The sequence below is a fragment of the Aphis gossypii genome, chromosome 2 (assembly GCF_020184175.1).
Source record: "Aphis gossypii isolate Hap1 chromosome 2, ASM2018417v2, whole genome shotgun sequence".
NCBI lineage: Eukaryota > Metazoa > Arthropoda > Insecta > Hemiptera > Aphididae > Aphis > Aphis gossypii.
In genome coordinates this window covers 585946-604561 of record NC_065531.1, presented here as the reverse complement: position 1 = coordinate 604561, position 18616 = coordinate 585946, and the positions used below count along the sequence as shown (strand labels likewise).

Here is an 18616-nt window from a genome sequence, read left to right as displayed (position 1 = left end):
ACCCACTTGCTGACTTTTTTTTAGTAGTTTTTTAGTTATTTTTTAATTATGTAACTAAGGATAGATAGGTCCATGAAATAATATTTTAGAATATTGGAATATTTAATAAGTTGAAAAAGTGTAAAACGATTATTTGAAAATTATACTAATTTATACAAATCTATTTACATTTTATAATTTTAAACATTTTTTGAGCGTAAAAAGTATCCATACTAAATTAGAATTCAAAATTAACATTCGTCAAAATCATGAATATTTGCAAATTATTTTGTAATTCAAAATTCATAAAATTGTTTGTATTTATATCTAACGTTAAATATTCTAGACTGACAAATCATCTCCGTTCAGAATCGTTTTTCGTATACAATGATACCTATCATTGCATTCAAATTTAACATACCCTAGTCCGAGGTTCACCCTACCCCTTAATGTACAGCAGAACGGTACTCATTTGTACGCTTTTTTCAATTAAACATTAAGTGTAGCTGTATATTTATATTATATATAAATATATGTTTTAATAATAAAAAATAGGGGTTAATGTTTTATCTGTTTATACAATTACACATAGATATCATTGTTATACCCTAACCCTAATGGCTAATATGTATACATACGGTTCATAAATCGTAAACATGATATTTCATACATTCATATATGAGACTGTGGTGTAAACTGTATACTGTATAAGTTGACTATTCAATAATTAATTAATACAACAATTTTTAATAACACTAAATAGGTAAGATGCTTAAAATATCAAATTATAATTTGAAAATAGGTAAATCATTTTATGAACTGAGCAACAATGCAAGCGCCATTCCTTAATATCATCCACAAATTAAGGTAGTGCTATCTTAATTTGTAATATTATCTAAAATAATAATTTTTATCGGATTTTTGTTTGATCGATTTGAAAACTGTTGAGTCTTTACTCTGTTCATATTGATTTAAACTTGAATAATAATTTTGAGAACAAATTGTGCGTTCTATAATGATGAGTACTTAATAGTATTTGATAATTTGTTAACATTGAACATTTAAATGTTGTTATGTATAAATTAAAAAACATATGTATGATCAAATTTAAATACAGACGTTAATAACTATAATTACTATATAATCATAATAGATCCAATTATTAAACTTTATATAGTAACTATTTTTTATTTACAATAAATATCTTGTAGAATTATTTTCAAAACAATTGTATATTAATTAATTTTTTTTTTGATATTTGTATAGACTCACTAAAAATTTAAAAACCGTTTACAGCAGTGTAATGATAGGGTAAATATATAGTATATTTAATTTAAATAGTTTATAATGAATTATACTAAGCATTCATTATTCGTCTTATTTGTCAGCTTTATTCTGAATTGTTGACATTATACTAGATTAATATAGTATAATACATTATTAGATTTTAAATAATCAATTAATAGTCAGATTTCGATTAGCTGCAACAGATATATTATGTGTATAATTTAAACAAATTAGATGATGTTAAATATATGTTTCTATATTTTAATATATTAAATATATGTTAATTTCATATTGAGACGCGTATTGTGCTAATTTTATAATAATGAATCATTTATTGAAAAATTAATTTGATATCAAAATAACAATTATTATTTTAATAAGGAAACCATAACGATAACATAATATTCATTAATGGAACTAAACTGAGACATAATAAGTTAGGTATTTTATTATTTGTTAAATAGTTCAATGAAAAAACTTAACAGTTTTAACACTGTAAAAATTCAATATCGAAATTGTATAACATTCTTCGGTTTTCAATTGCTTTTTGCTGTTGTAGAGACGGTTGCAATTTGTATGAAATATTTTGCTTGTAGCATTATATCGTATGATATGGAAGCAAATTCTAGAGATATGATTTAACAATTATATCATAGGGGTAAAAATGAAATTAAATAAAACACAGCACTGATATAATAATATAAACTAATATGTGTTTACCTATTCTTTTGTTTTGGAAAATGTGTTTACAGAGAATTTATGCGAGATGTGACACTTATTATGCATGATTTCAATTAACTTCTAGTGTACGATTTTGTACTCACTGATTTTTATAATTTAATGACAGAGTTTAACAAGATGTAGATTAAAAACCAAATATGATAATTTTGTCTGGAAAAAAATTGCGCGTTTAAATAAACAGATAATTTATTGGGCTAAGAAATTATTGTCAAATTTATAGACATTAAAAGATAGGATAGATTTAATATATAATTTAGATGTCAATTACTGATACAAATAGCGTGAGAATTTAAACCAAGATTGAAGGGATAAAATCCTCAATAACAAATTAAACGCAGACAACCACAATCTTGAAAATAAATTGAATTCCATGAAAAGTAACCCATAGTAAATAAAACACATACGAAACATGTACCACGAGTTATTTGTTTGTTTAGGGAACACGAAAAAACCATTGTGCATGTATTGGCACTAACCTAACCTAACCTATGGCACGTCCATTTTTGTGTGGTCGTGTTTCCAGGAGAAGTAAATGAATAATTTTGCTCATATTATTGGTATAGAACAGGGGTTCTCAAACTTTTATAAACACTGTACTCATTTTTACCAATAAACTTATTTTAGGTACCCCTTTTTAGGTAATAAACCAATATATATATTAACTTTACATACATTTTTATTTCATTATGTTAGGTACTAAAAACTAACATATCTACGAAAAATTTAAAAAACTGAAGTGATGTGTTGAAAAAATAATACGAATGTATAAGTTTATAACAATATTTGTAGAATTGTGCATAATAAATAAAACATTTCAAAAAATTATATTTTCATTATTGAAATAATTTAACAACGCAGACAAAATATAATATATTTTGTCATTATATATATATAATATATATCGTAGGCCAAATGGAAAATTAGTTTTTTTGTGAAAAGATTAGGCTGTGAGCAATGAGGTAGCTCGTTTTCGAACTACTTACTATCTTTCCAATCAGTCTGCTGTTTTTTGGGCTCATCGCATACAGACTAACAACAGTTAGGCCTTTTAAGAACCACAATTATTTTATGGTAATAACCATTTTGATTATTTTATTTTAAGGGTTATTTATAAGAAGACAGTACAAAATATTTTACTATAAATTATATTATTATTTTTGAGGGGACTTAGAGTGATTTTGGGGGGATAAGATCCTCAAAGCCTCCCCCCTATTTACGCCACTGCATAGAGGGCTACACGTTATGCAATACAATTAAGTATTTATGACATTAATTAAAGTAGTAATTAAACAATTTATATTTTGTACATCAATTTAAGTGTCTAGTGCTAGTCAATCATATTTTTGAATATTTAAATAATTTATGTTTAATAATTGTTCTTATTTTGATGATGATTGATAAATGGCGAGTGTTGTATGTGGACATGTAGTGAAGTTTAAAATTCATGTAAGTGTTGTGGAATAAAAATGTAGGATCTAGTAGAAAGACTAACATGTAATAGTTTTCACTGAAAAGTAAAGTTAGTGTCATTATATTTACAATGCATATTTATTATATATATATATATTTATATATCTTATATTATAAAAAGGTAATATTAATATAATATAATAAATTCAATAATATTCAACCAATAAAATAGATTTTAATTTAACATATAATATAGAATAACATAAAATAGTTAGTTAATACTTTATAATATATATATTTTTAAATCGCTTAGACGTATAATATCATAAATAACTAACTACAGTATTAAATTTAGCACAAAATAGATTAGACTGTAGCCATTCGTACCATTAATATATTATTATAATTTATAACATAGGGCGTATCATCAAGATATCGATTTTTTACATTGAAATCACATACTTTAAACGTAGCATAATATACCATTCGTGATACATACTGCACGGTGTACACAAAGTGATTTTTTTAAATAAAATATAATACAATTTTAGTTTATGCTTATAATTTTGAAAAAAAATTAAATATTAAATTATTCATACTCTGTTACACGTTTTTTTTTTATTTCAAGGAGATAAACGGGTATTTTTGGAATAATTTTACAATGTTTAAAGTATAACTACAAAATAAAAACATGAGGTGTTGAGTCAAACATACGAGTACGTTTTTATTTAAAAGTTTATGCAAAATTAAAAATAAAGGTTGGTTATTCGTACATACTTAAAAATCAATTAAACATTTTAAAAATTACTTATACTGCAGTGTTATAATATAGAAGTATTTGTAATTTGCAGTATTTTAAACATACAATTAAAACAAATTTTTAAGATAAAATTAATCGATTACGTTGAAAAAATCACCCCGTATAAATTGAGTTTCAAAATTACATATTATATATTACAATATTTATTATAAGATTCACTAAAATTCTGATTTGGAATGATTTTGGAACTTGGATCCGGCTGAAACTGCGCGTATGTGAGTCGTTGTATCTCTTTATTGTTTCAACATCGTTTATTACAAGTGTTTAATCGTTTTTAAATTCATTACTATAGTGAGATACAATAATAATAGTATCTATTTACCTCGTTCAAATTTTTTTCTATTTTTTTTAGATTTACCACCAACAGCGGCGGCAACAGTTACGTCGAACTTATTTCCACTATTTTCTAATGTGGCATTGCCTGGTTGTGTCTGTTCATTAAGCGAATTCAACGCGAGAACTTAATCTAACTTGTTCATATGAATTACGAAGAACACTATAAAACTACATTTAGATAGTGGTAATTTAAGACTATACCTATACAACTCTAAGACTCTGTATCGACACTAAATAATATTGTAATTGATATTATATTATTAAACATTATATTATACTCTCGGCGCGGTCATTATATAGCCGGATTCCGTTCACCAAAAGTAGATTAAAATCGTATTTTATTGAAACAAATTAATATAGAGAGATTATGTTATTAATATAGTTACTTTGGACCACATGATAAATATATAATATATGAATAATATTATAATAATAGGTATACTTATAAATAAAAATATTTTTAAAAACGATTAAACTTTTATTCACATTAATAGGTACTCATTTTTATATCCAAAACAACGGTTTTAAAATTTAAACTATTCTCCTCCCTCACCACCGCTATGAATATTTAATTATAAGGTTGTTGAGTATAGTTTTAATAGTGTATTCTAAAGGTTCAGGTATTTAAATTTGAAATGGTTACATTTTTTTTATTAAAATCATAACTTGTTGTTTTTAGACAACGGATTAAATTAAATGTCATAATATTATGGATTAATACTCAATAGGTAAAAGTAATGAAAAATAACGAATCATTGTGTTAAGTATAAAAGGGATATAGAATGTTACGAAAAATAATATAATATAATGTTAAAGGTTATTTTTAATATGTACAGTTATGTACATATTGTGTTATATCCTAGTTATTATTAAATGTATTCAGGTGACTCGTATTAAAAATTAACAAAAACATATTAAAACATTAGATAAAATATTGAAGTCAATGACATTTAAAAATCGTGTACTATATATAATATATATAGTGGTAATAACGAGAAACTTTTATATTCGAAAGAAGAACATTTAAAATAAGGAATGAAATATACATATAACATTATAATTAAAGTACGGGTTTTAATGAAATTATAGTATTTATCTATTAGTTCAAAACAAAGTTTTATCATCTATAATTCTATACTATGTGATTCATAAAATGTAAAATAAATGTATAGGTATTGTTAATTTTTTTTTTATTGGCTAATTGTGGATTTACTATCTTTAATACTTTTATAGATCATTAATCAATTTTAGAGTACTAATTATTTAAAAGCATAGGTACTAATAGTGCTTGTGTTTTCAATTGTATTTAAAAATTGAAATCGAACTTCATTCGTTGACAAATAACGTACATTTTTAAAATATAAATATGACGTATTGACTGATAGTTGACGAAGAAATTGGTTTGGAAACGAACATTTAAAATTTTAGGTAATTTTTTTTTGGGTTATTATTTTATTTATTTTTATAAATGATCTAAAACAGTTAATTATGTTTACAGATTAACCTTTGAAAGAAAATTACAACATAATTAATTAATATAAAAATGACATTAATAAAATAAATTAAAAATCGATTTTATAGTTCTTGTTTTTAACTGTTTTAAATGATATTTTTATAGTTTTTGTACTTTAAAATCCATACTCTAATTATAATATAAATAATATATTAGTTATAAAATAATAATCTTTTAATCAATACCTACCTATTAGTGTAATGGGCGTTAGGGAGTTGGTTAGTCTTAAAAAATTATTTTAGTTTCAAGATTCTAAACAAAAATCCGTACAAAATATGTGTTACATGGTAACTTATTTTAATTTAATTTTAAATATACAAAGAAGTATATTTATATTTACAGTGAAATGTATAATAGTTATAATAATAAAAATAATGCGTGTGAAATTTTAAAATTTTAATTTGTATTAAAACTTCTGCTTCTGGTTCAAAAGTTATCGGATGAAATAGAATTTATGTAGGGAGATGGACAATACGTTAGATGAATTTTCATATTTTATGCGTAAATTAAAACGCATAGCAAATGAACGACAAGAATTGAAGGAGATTATAATTTTTGGGTTTTACGGGCTGAGTTATTATAATTATTAAAAAAATATATAAAGATACAACCTGCGATAATTACCATAATATAATTATATTATTATTGCGGTATAATTCGATTTGACGTACTGTATGTAGTAATTTTGTATACATGATTAATTGGATGTACAGAGCAATTCTTTTATCATCACTACATAGTAATTTTTTTGATAAATTTTTGTATTTTAAATAATTTTTTTTTTTAAAGAAAGTAATTTAAAATTGTGCGTGCAAAAGAATATATTTTAAAACACTCATGTTCACTGAAAAAAATCATTGTATGGAGAACAACTAAAGAACTACCACGGTACCTTAGGCATATTCCATTTGTCTCGTATAATATGAGACGTGGCAGGACCGAGAATTGAAATAAAAGTAAAAAACAAAAGATGACAAAAACCTAGAGTGGTGGTACATATATACGTTTAAGCAGTACATTTCAGAGGATAGTCTGTGGATTACAGTTTGTCGGTGTATAGTGTATATTATAATATAAAGTGTAATTAACCAAGCATGCTCACCATCATATTTTCCTTTAACGATGCATTTATTCAAATTCTGATTTTTGGATTTATTAGTATACTTAAGGACTACCATATTTTTAAATACTTATTTTAGAACACATTTTATGGTAAATATTGTCGAGTAGATCATTTTTTTGAAAGTATTTAAATACCTTTATAAATTGAAATTTAAATCAGTAGCTGCTATGTTATTAATATTAATGACTAAGGATAATAGTTTTTAATAATGGTTTTACATCAAATATATAATATATAGTCTAGTACTAATACTAACCATGGAAAATTATATAAATTTCTAAAATGTTAATGGATTAATTTAAATATATATATTATATTATTAATTAATTATTAAATTAATCACAGTCAATTTTTCAAACCTATAATCATGTATTTTTAGTTTTTATTCTATATAATAAGTCAAATAATTTAATACTATTAACCGAGTTTGAATTTCGTCTACAAATGATTATATTATATGACACAAAACAACCACTTATTTAACAATTTACATTAAACAGGTAAGTTCAAATTTGAAAAATAGTTCTGTATTCACAATTTTTCTCAATATCTAAATATTTGAAAATATTGTCCTTATTATAACTATACTAGAAAATGTAAAAAATCATAATTTGAATAAAATATGCATTATTAAAGGTTTTTGAACTGCGTTGTTTAATTATAAATCTCGCAGTTTGTGGGTGTATAAATATAATAATATATAAATTTGTTGCGCAAGAACCGTACGGCCGATTAAGTGGGTTAAGGCGAAGATGTGCGAAGGGGTTTACGGCGAATTTCTGTTACTTTCTAAGACGAAAAAAAATTCAAACGTTTAAAATAAAAATGTACGAGCCGGGCCAGATGCCGAAATTTTTTGTAATGACAAAACGTCTTCTTCATCACACGACGACGACGCCGCTTACGTGATGCGCTTGTCGATATTGTGTCACATGGTAGATACCATGGTATATTATTTAATATACCGTGGTAGACATATTACACCGTGGCAAGATATATCGACATTCCGCAGCTTGTAAGTACTTGTAGAGGGGCTTATATGTGCGTAGGTACTCGAAGTTGCACAATCCATTTAATTATTTTTAGGTAAGATTTTTTCGGAGAAAAAACCCGGAGGGCTGTGATGATAATATTTGTTATATTTTGTTTATTATAATTATTAAGTTTAACAGGGAAATAATATGTGGTTTGGTATATGTAGGGGTTTTTTATACGCAGTTTGGTCGTGCATTCTGTCTTTTCGGTGTTGTTGTGGCGTTGGCGGCGGCGCGGGGACGGTTTAGTTTTGTAAATAATACGGCCAATATAGCGCGTTGAACGCTATGAACGCTACCGGAAATAATAGTCTGGAGTATTCGTCGATTTTTCTCGCCAGTACCGTGTTGGTTTCTGCAGATGTAGAGTAGGCACACTCTTGTTGTAAGATTTTCTTGACCTGCCCAACAAAATACAATACAAGTTATTAAGGATATTAAATGTATATATATGAATATTATAGTATTATATAAATTATAGATGTGTGGGTATGCGATGGGTAAGAATAATGTGTCGACCGAAGGTTAGTCGCAGCTGTGAACGAGAAATGATGCTCGATCTAGTAATAGCTATTTGTGGTAAGTGGTAGAGTACAGCCTCCCACCCACCAACTGTAAAAAACTATGATATATTTTTTTTAAACAAGACTTTATAATATTTGCATCATTCTGTAGTTATAGTTCTAAGCTAGTTTTTTTTTGTTTTTGGCGAATTGACCAAATGATAAAGGTACTTTTTTTTCTACATAAATTTAGGGGCTTATAATATTATTTATCTTTATTTAAAATTATACATTTTTAGGACAACATTGCTACAAATATTATTCAAAAAAATAAACATACCTAATTGGTATAATATATTTTTTTTTCTTTGATATTTTTTAAATGTATCAATTTTTATTCATAATTAACAACAAAGTATAATATTAATTAAATATTATTTTATAATTTACTGTTCACGATCTTCTTTTAAATAACTTATTTATTTTTTTTTTTTTATTCAAACAATAAAATTAGAAAAAATACTTATTTTTTTATTAAAGCAAAATTAATTGTGTTATTATTCGATTCTATAACGCCAACGCGTATAAGAAGTTTTAAATAATATAATAAGAAAACAATAAGCAAATATGAAGCGGCTTAACCCTAAACATTTTATCCAATATCCTGAATTTACCCTCTTTTAAAAGGTGTAAGTGATATAACTACCTCTAGCTTATAGTTGGCTATATACATTAGATATATCAAGTGTTGATGTCTGTACTTTGTAGGTCTCATCAACTACAAAGAGATAAGCTGTGAATTTAAACATACAAATACTTTAAATAACGCGTACTTATACTGTTAAAATTCTCTGGCCTCTCTCCTCTCTCTCTCAAAAAAATAAATTATCAAAGCGTTACAGAATTGTTTCTTTTTTTAATATTTTACAATATATACAGTGATGGTGTTTTAAAACTGACACATTGTATTATTGTCAAGTTTATTTGACATATTTGTGTAGTATACCTATTATAAGTACTTTAGGTACTTACCTTTTAAGCTAACAACCGATATTGTAAGAGTTATTTAAAAAATACTTATTAAAAATAATTAAGCAAACAAAAATTAGTTTTTTAAAATTGGAACGGTTCGTAAATCAGTTGGTGTTTTCTACGAACGAGATTTATATTATAATAATATCACGGAGGAAATCGTGAATTTTATAGCTTTATAGATCATATTGACCGTTTTTATTTTTATTAAAATTTTAATGGTGTATTATATGTTTGATCAACTGTTTGTTGAACTGTCATTACCACGCTGACTGGTATAACTGGTGATGAGGGTAGATTTTCGTCGTACGGTTTTGGGCCCGCGGTGCCACCATTCACTGGTTCTGTTAATATGTTTCTTAATATGTCTGGTCTCAGTTTTCTCCACATATAGTTAACCACCGTGAATTCAAGCAATGCGCAAAACACGAACGCTGTAAACATACCGACTGTGTTATAGCAATGATATAGTTTGTGAGAGGAGTAGATTGTTAGGTTTTAAGTATAAAACAAATTTATAGTTATTGAATATTAATTAATTAATATTAATGCCTATAACTAATGTATTCAGATATTTTATATTTTATGACCACATTTTGTTGTCTCCGTCTCACATATTAAGTACGTTTATTAGTTCACGTTTAGCTTCATTAGCTTTAATATAATAGTGAATTTACCTATTATCAAACTTTAAGATTAAGGACATTATTGTGTGCATTTATACAAAAGTATTACAATATTTAAAATTTAAAAATGTTCACGACAGTCGTGACTTTTGGTATCTCCAAATGACAATTATCACAAAGATGACTATATTGTTCCGTACCTGTACATGTGCCCATCCACACATCTATGGCCTTGACGTAGCTGACTTGTGGTAGACCGCTTTGAATACCTTTGTAAAACATTCCCAGAATAGAAAAAAAATTAGCAAAATGGAAACTGGTTATTGACATTGAACAAATATTCAAATAATAATAATATAATATGCGGTCAAGTGAATTATAATGTACCTGAAGATTGTGAACCAACAGCCAGCAGTGTCGTCACTCCCAGTGTGGTCCGGCCTGGTACCGAGTCGACGTCCATCCAAAACGACACCCAGGAGATGACTACAATCAGCATAGTGGGCAGGTAACTCTGAACCAAATGGAAGCCCACGCTACGGCTCAAGTAGAACTGAGCCACTAGACAACTGTAATTGCCTGGGAAAAATAGATAGATGTTTTAATATGATTTTAACTCCATACAATATATAGCTCAGGGTCACCAATTAATACTTTCCGTAGGTTAGGTTAATTAAGAAATCGGGAAACTCTCCGAGGACCACAACAATTTGAAATACATAATATTTAATATAATATGCCGATTGGGTTAGGTTACGTATTAAATTATCGGATTTTTTTCTCCATGTCCGCGGGCCGGTTGAAATTCATTCGCGGGCCGAATGATTTATATACACTATACACGAAAATCATTATAGAATGTTCATTCTCATTTACTCTCTAACAAATAATATAGTATCTATATTTTGATTTTTAGAATTATAAAATTTATCTATCTAAAGACTATATTTTAAAATACTTAGATTTATTTATATCATTTAAAAAGTGTCCTATATCGATAAACACTTTTAGATTCTGAACGGAGTGATGAATTATGTATTGATTTTACAATGATTATGTTTTTTGTTTTTTTTGTGTCTGTGTACAGCATAACTAGTCGAAATAATGCTTCAATTACAAACTTCGGGGGTGGTTTCTGATGGAAAATGAATATCCTTGGTGCATTATAGAAGTAAAAAGTAAACATTTTCCAACAGTTTTCAAAAAAATCGAGAAAATCAAAAAAAAAGTGACGGAAAAACGGGAATTTTTATGCAAAACCAGTTTTTGATCGAATCAATTTTTTTATATGGTTGTAATTCAAAAACTAATAACTGTAAATACTTGAAATTTTCACCAAATATTTATGTTAGTGTTATCTAAATACAGTTAAATTTTCAAAAATTTTTGACTTTTTGAGTTATTTATAGAAAACTGAAATTTTCGATTTTTATGCGATTTTTTTTTTGAAGTATCGATAATTTTTTTGGCCCAATCAAAATACTAGAAAATTTTATACAAAGTTCCTCATATGTTATTCTTATAGTGATAAAAAAATTATGAGAATACATAGGCACAATTTTTTTTTATTAGCATTTGAAGTTCAAATTTTGACAAACATTCGTCAAAATCATGAATATTTGCAAATTATTTTGTAATTCAAAATTCATAAAATTGTTTGTATTTATATCTAACGTTAAATATTCTAGACTGACAAATCATCTCCGTTCAGAATCGTTTTTCGTATACAATGATACCTATCATTGCATTCAAATTTAACCTACCCTAGTCCGAGGTCCACTCAACCCCCTAATATACAGCAGAGCGGTACCCACTTGCTGACTTTTTTTTAGTAGTTTTTTAGTTATTTTTTAATTATGTAACTAAGGATAGATAGGTCCATGAAATAATATTTTAGAATATTGGAATATTTAATAAGTTGAAAAAGTGTAAAACGATTATTTGAAAATTATACTAATTTATACAAATCTATTTACATTTTATAATTTTAAACATTTTTTGAGCGTAAAAAGTATCCATACTAAATTAAAATATTACTTAGGTATTTCATGTAAACACATTATTAAAACACGTTAACCACAATATTACCGCCGACGGCCATACAATGGGTTTTTGTTATACGCCAGGCATATTTTTCAGTGTCATATACCAAATTTGTATATACTATGTATTTGAAAAAGAAATATTTAAAAACATAAAAAAAATTATTACATCAAAAAAAAATTGTAAAAATTCCTGCTATGTCACTTCGTGTTTTTTAGTTCATTATTATTATATAATAGCGCTATGAAAAAGTTAATAATATAATATAAAACCAAATTAATTTACGACCGCCGGTGTCATATGGCGTAGTAGTAATGATCAATTATGGGGGCTGGCGGTCACAGACGTATACAATTTGAGAATAATAAATTACATGTGATCTTCGGTAGTCATATGGCGGTTAACGTGTTAAGAACTATTCTACTTAGTTCATAAACTATATAATAATAGAAACTAATATTTCAAATTTCCATAGATACATCAATATTTTGAGAAAAACCATCTACTTAATAATTTAGAGTAATAATAGTTGTTGCTCTATGGAAAACAAAAGTATGTATTGACAAAGTTTTTATTATCCTTAAGTATACTTACAAATTCCAAAACTCAGAATTTTAAAAATTATTAAGGAAAAAAAAGTAGGCAAGTGGGTTGTGTTCTTCTGTACCACCTACATTTGATTGAGTGGGTCATTATTATGAATGAGTTAGATTTAAATTCAATGATATATCATTGTATACGGAAAAACATTCAGAGAGGAGACAGTCGAACAGCTTATACCACTAAGTATTTTTAATGGTATGTTTTAGATTTGAACAGAGTGATGAATATATTGATTTTACAATGATGTGTTTTTTTTTGTCTGTGTACAGCATAACTAGTCGAAAGAATGCTTCAGTTTCAAACTTCGGGGGTAGTTTCCAAAAGCAAAATAAGTATCTTTTGCGCATTATAGAGGTCAAAAGTAAACAATTTCCAACAGTTTTCAAAAAAATTAATTTTTTTATATGGTTGTAACTCAAAAACTAAACACTATAAATACTTAAAATTTTCACCAAATGTTTATATTAGTGTTATCTATATACAGTTAAATTTTAAAAATATTTTGACTTTTTTTTAAGCTATTTATAGACCACTAAAAATTTTTTTTTGAAGTGTCAATAAAATTTTTTTTGCCAAGTCAAAATACTTGAAAATTTAATACAAAGTTCCTCATAAGCTCTTCTTATAGTGATAAAAAAATTAGTTGAAATTAGTGAAAATTCATAAATTTTTTAATATTTTTATCTAAGATTAAAAAATTCAACCCAAATGTTCCATAAGTTTACTTTATAATATTGGTTTTCGTTTATAAAATTTGTTGATAATTTTTTTGGCTAGGTCTAAGTACTTGAAAATTTAATAATAACAATAAAAAATTTAACACATCCATTATAGTGGCCTACTCTATATCTGTGGTCCACTTGGTGCCTACTGTACAGCAGAACGTTACCAACTAAGTCACTTTTTTTTGAAGTGAAAACTTCTTTAGCCGCGTTTGGCACTTTTTGGTAGGTGGTAAACTTATGAGTTCGTGTCACCGACATGCTCATGACTGGTGCATGCGGACAGACCGTGTGCTGAGTGCGTTAGACACTTTTTAACCATCAGGTTGCGTCTGTGGCTAAGTTAGTGGCCGTTGAGTGTTGCGCCGGTTCTGTGTTCTGTTTCTGACTCAGCCGACCGTTGACCAAGTTCGTCAACGGTACATGACCGACGGGGCGCGCTAGCACTGGTGGGTCGGGTGGCCAGCCAAGTCAGGAACAGAACACGGGACCGGCGCAACACTCGACGGCCACTGACACGGCGTAAAGACACCTTGTGCAGGTGTCTTAGTAACCCAGAAATATATAGAATTATAAATAATATCACTATGTTGATAGCTTAATCACTGAGGACCATAAATACCACCAACATGTCGTCCGATGAGGTGTTTATTTTATGTACCTACAGAAAAACGTACAAAATGTCTTTCCCCTGTTTATCTTTTAATAATGAATTTACTCAAAATTGTATTTTTAAAATGTTTAAGTATATTTAATAACAATTTTATTAAATCCTTTTTTTTTAGTTATCATTGTAAAGCTTATTTCCGTAGTAACGTAAAGTTTTATTTTTTAAGTGAGACCTCTTTTTAAAAATTCTGTAATTGAAGTATTGTATTGATATATACAAATTTAAATTTAAATTATTATTAAAATTTATGTTCTAAGGATTAAAATCCTGATTATACATCAATATAAAAGAAAAGTAACATTTAGTCTAGTACTGTTTAAAGTTTAAATCAGTGGTTATCAAACTTTTTTTTCAGGAGTCCTTGAAATGCTAAAAAAAAATTACGGAGCCCCAAAAACTTGAAATACCAATTTTACAACTCAAAAAAAATTATGGACCAATGAATTGCTAATATACAAACGTCATACAATATAAATGTAATTTGTAACAATTTAACGAATAATAATACATGTAATTAATTCAGATGGCCCGCGGAGCACCTAGATTAGTTTCCCGGAGCCCTATAAATTATAATATTGAATTATTATAATCCCTAATACACAAGTCAGAAACTATTGGTACAAATTTAAAATGATAAATCAACATTTTCAAAAAAAATAAAAAAATATTTTTAATGATTTACAATAAAAATGTATCGTAATTGATTAAAAAAGATAGCAAGTAGGCTCTGTTCACTGTTGTATAAAAGGGTCGAGTGGGATATTGTAATAGGTGTGTTAAATTTGAATTCAATTATCATTATTTATGAAAAATAATTGAGCGGAGATGGTTCATCAACTTATATGACTGAGTGTATTTCATGTTATGTTTTTTGGTATAAATATTAGGTAAAGAAATTTCTTTTACTATTAGTAAACAATAAGTTGAATTAATTTTTATTGAAAACATCATTGTCCGTATAAAATATAATAATATATCTACGTAAAAGTTTAATGTCCTTTCGAATAATTTTTTTGTATTATAAAATGAATAATAAAATGATGAATATTCGTATTCATGCGTAGTTTAAACTTTAAATATATAATTTCGTACGAATTTGAACTTAAAATTTCTATAAATAAAAATTATGTTTATTCATATATTTTTTTAAATATTTTGATTTCAGTATGAACTAGGTACTTATGAGGAAATTTAAATTAAATTTTCATGTGATCGCTATAAAATGGAACATTTTATAAATTTTTAACTGCAAATTTTCTTTGTGATTTTGATGAATTTTGTAAAGATTTGAACTTAGAATGCTTATAAAAATAAATTTCACTTCTATATTTTAAATATTTAATACATTTTAAGAACGATTTATGTGAGATCATATATGAAGTTTTATGACCGAGTGTAAGATTTTTTATCGAAATTTATAAAAAATTTTTTTTAAATATTTATAAACAACTTAAAAAGAGTGGAAATATTTTGAAAGTAGTAGAAAATATAAATTATAAATTATAAGTATTAAGTATATATGTTTTGATTATATTATATACATTCGTTCTACTCAGAATCTAAAATAAGGAGTTTTTATGTTTATATAATACTACTATAACATCATAAAAAATCCAATTATTATAATAATTGTCTTTATAAATAGGTACAATATACATTTAATATAATCAGATTTATAATAAATACATTATTAACGAGGGAGGGGAATAATGAAGTTTTACCATGCTCGATGAAATGCCTTGTATATAATTAAGATTGTATTGACTTCATTTGTTATTTTAAACACGGTTCCAATGTCAGAAGAAATCTGCAAGAAATTGATTAATTGGTGGACTCCCGATGGTATAACTAGACATATACCAAAATGATTACGGCATTAAGTGCGTCGCCTAGATCAAGTTGAGTCTGCATTTGCACGGCACTTTATATCGAAGTGTTTGTGTTGTTCGTGAAGCAATATATCGTCTGCCGTGAGAAAGCATTAGAATTATAGTTGTACGTTATAGTCGTTACACTACGATTATTTTGTTTCTCCGAAAATCTTAATTTTCTCTGCAAATGAGAGTGCATATTTTATATACTCTATATAGTTTTCTATCAACTATTTCGAACGTGTACTAGCATATTGACCGTTGGACCGTCTATTGTACTGATGGGTATCTCATAGTATTATGAAAAAATATGGAGAGATGACAAAATTCACATAAAAATAAAAAAAATAAAATAATAAAAAAATTACACATTTATAGAATCTGAGTGTAGTGAAAAATGTATTTATTTATAAAGACATTAGATTAAATAATTTAGGTGACTATAAGTATCACCTATTCTTAAAACAAGTTAGATCATTCGTTTTTATTATTTCTTGGCGCGAAAATTATTATACATAGACGAGATTCGAATTTAATTATCAATGTGATAGTGTTTATCTTTATATACATTTAAAAATGGGATTTCTGATGGGTTAACGAGTTATTTTTTTATTCGCAAGTTGTTGATTGAAAGTACAAGTTGTATTTATATAGTATACCCTATGGAAACACTACTGTTTATATTCAAAACAATTATTTTAATAGTAAACATTCATTACTTGAATTGTATAAATATTTTGTAAATATTTATTTTACATAATTTAAAGTTACTATTTTTGGCAAATAAATGATATTTTTGATTGTTGTCAGCTTTTAAGTTATTCTTTATTCAAGAAACAACGTGCATTTTTATATCTACATTTCAAAGCTGAATATTTTTTTGAATGTTTTGAAGTATAAAGATCGAATTTTGAACCAGTACCTATAGTTAATTGGTTATTCAAAGTTATAATGAGTTGAGTAGAGTGGCATTAATGCATTATCTGGGTATCTCTGGGTATCTGGCAAAATGTTGGTTCACTACTCTGGCTGTCTAAACTTTAAAATATTTATCTATCCATATGACTATGTATTTGAATAGGTAACATTAATATTTATTTAATCAAATAATATTGAACAATAAATAAAATTGAAAAAATCGTGTATGATACATCTTCAATAAGGGTAGTTAGGTTTGGAAATATATATTGTCATTAAGAAAAAAACAATGATGAAATATGCTTAAAATAGTAAAATAGGTAGTAATTTTTTTTTGAAAATATTATTAAGTTATGTCTTCAAAAACGTTGAGGTGATTATCATGTTAGTATAATGCAATAAATCTTTATACACACATATATGTCACTGAACTTCTTTAAAACGGCTAGACAAATTTTGACAAACATTTTCGTGTGCGTTTGAAAGAGTTCTCGGATGGTTTAGTTCACAATTTTATTAAACTCGGTAAGTGTTATTAAAAACATGTTCTATGAAATTTTGATATAGATATTATGTCTTATTGTCTTCATTAATACATGTGTAAATCTTAGATGCTAATGATTTCAGAAATCACTTATCCGATCATAATGAGAATTTATTTAAATGAAAGATAACGTTACGAAGCAGGTTTTAAGCATAACAGTTATATTGACTAACTTCTAACCACGAAATATTGAGCTATAAAATATGAATATACTAGAGGTGTCATCTATGCAGGAAAATACAATTTAAATTTAATACAAAAAATGTAAAAACTTTTTCTCTGGTGAAGTTGAGCTTAATATAACTAAAAGAATAATTGTCAATAATGTATTAACTTACATTTATAAAGTTAATTTTAAAATATTGATTATAAAAATCTATAAAAAAATAATCAATTTGACAGTGAACTGATAAGTATACTAAAACCGAGATATAACGATGTAGAACCGTACGTTCGTTCATGCAGATGAGGTTTTAAGGTTTTAGTCAAGTTATTAATTTTTAATATAATCAGAAAAAAGCACATAAAAGTATAAAAAGAGATACTATGCAGTCTATGAACGACGAGTATAAATAATGAATCGAACAAAGTTTGAAGTACCTACATAAGATTTATACAATAATAATATAAGAATCTTGTGATAGAGTATTAATTGTAATGGCCAATGAAGTGCTTAGGACAACTTACTAGTATAGTATATTATGGTACCTATTAAATAAATACATATGTATGTATGTATAGTAATAACAAATTGAAATATATAAATAAATTATATTATATGTTAAATTTTCTATTTTCTTATTTAATTTAAATTTTATTAGTTTTTAAATCATAAATAATA

At 26.2% G+C, this 18616-nt stretch overlaps 1 protein-coding gene across 1 annotated transcript in view; it reads right to left on the bottom strand.

The window, feature by feature from the left end:
• Positions 1-7125: 7125 nt before the first annotated feature.
• Positions 7126-18616, bottom strand: part of LOC114132764 (glycine receptor subunit beta-type 4-like) — a 232287-nt gene continuing 220796 nt past the window's right edge. The window contains exons 7-10 of the mRNA XM_027998323.2: positions 10792-10983; positions 10605-10673; positions 10043-10212; positions 7126-8644 (exon numbers count right to left, since the gene is read on the bottom strand). Coding sequence (XP_027854124.1) covers positions 8489-8644; positions 10043-10212; positions 10605-10673; positions 10792-10983 — 587 coding nt within the window. The 3' untranslated portion in view covers positions 7126-8488. The remainder of the gene's footprint in view (positions 8645-10042; positions 10213-10604; positions 10674-10791; positions 10984-18616) is intronic.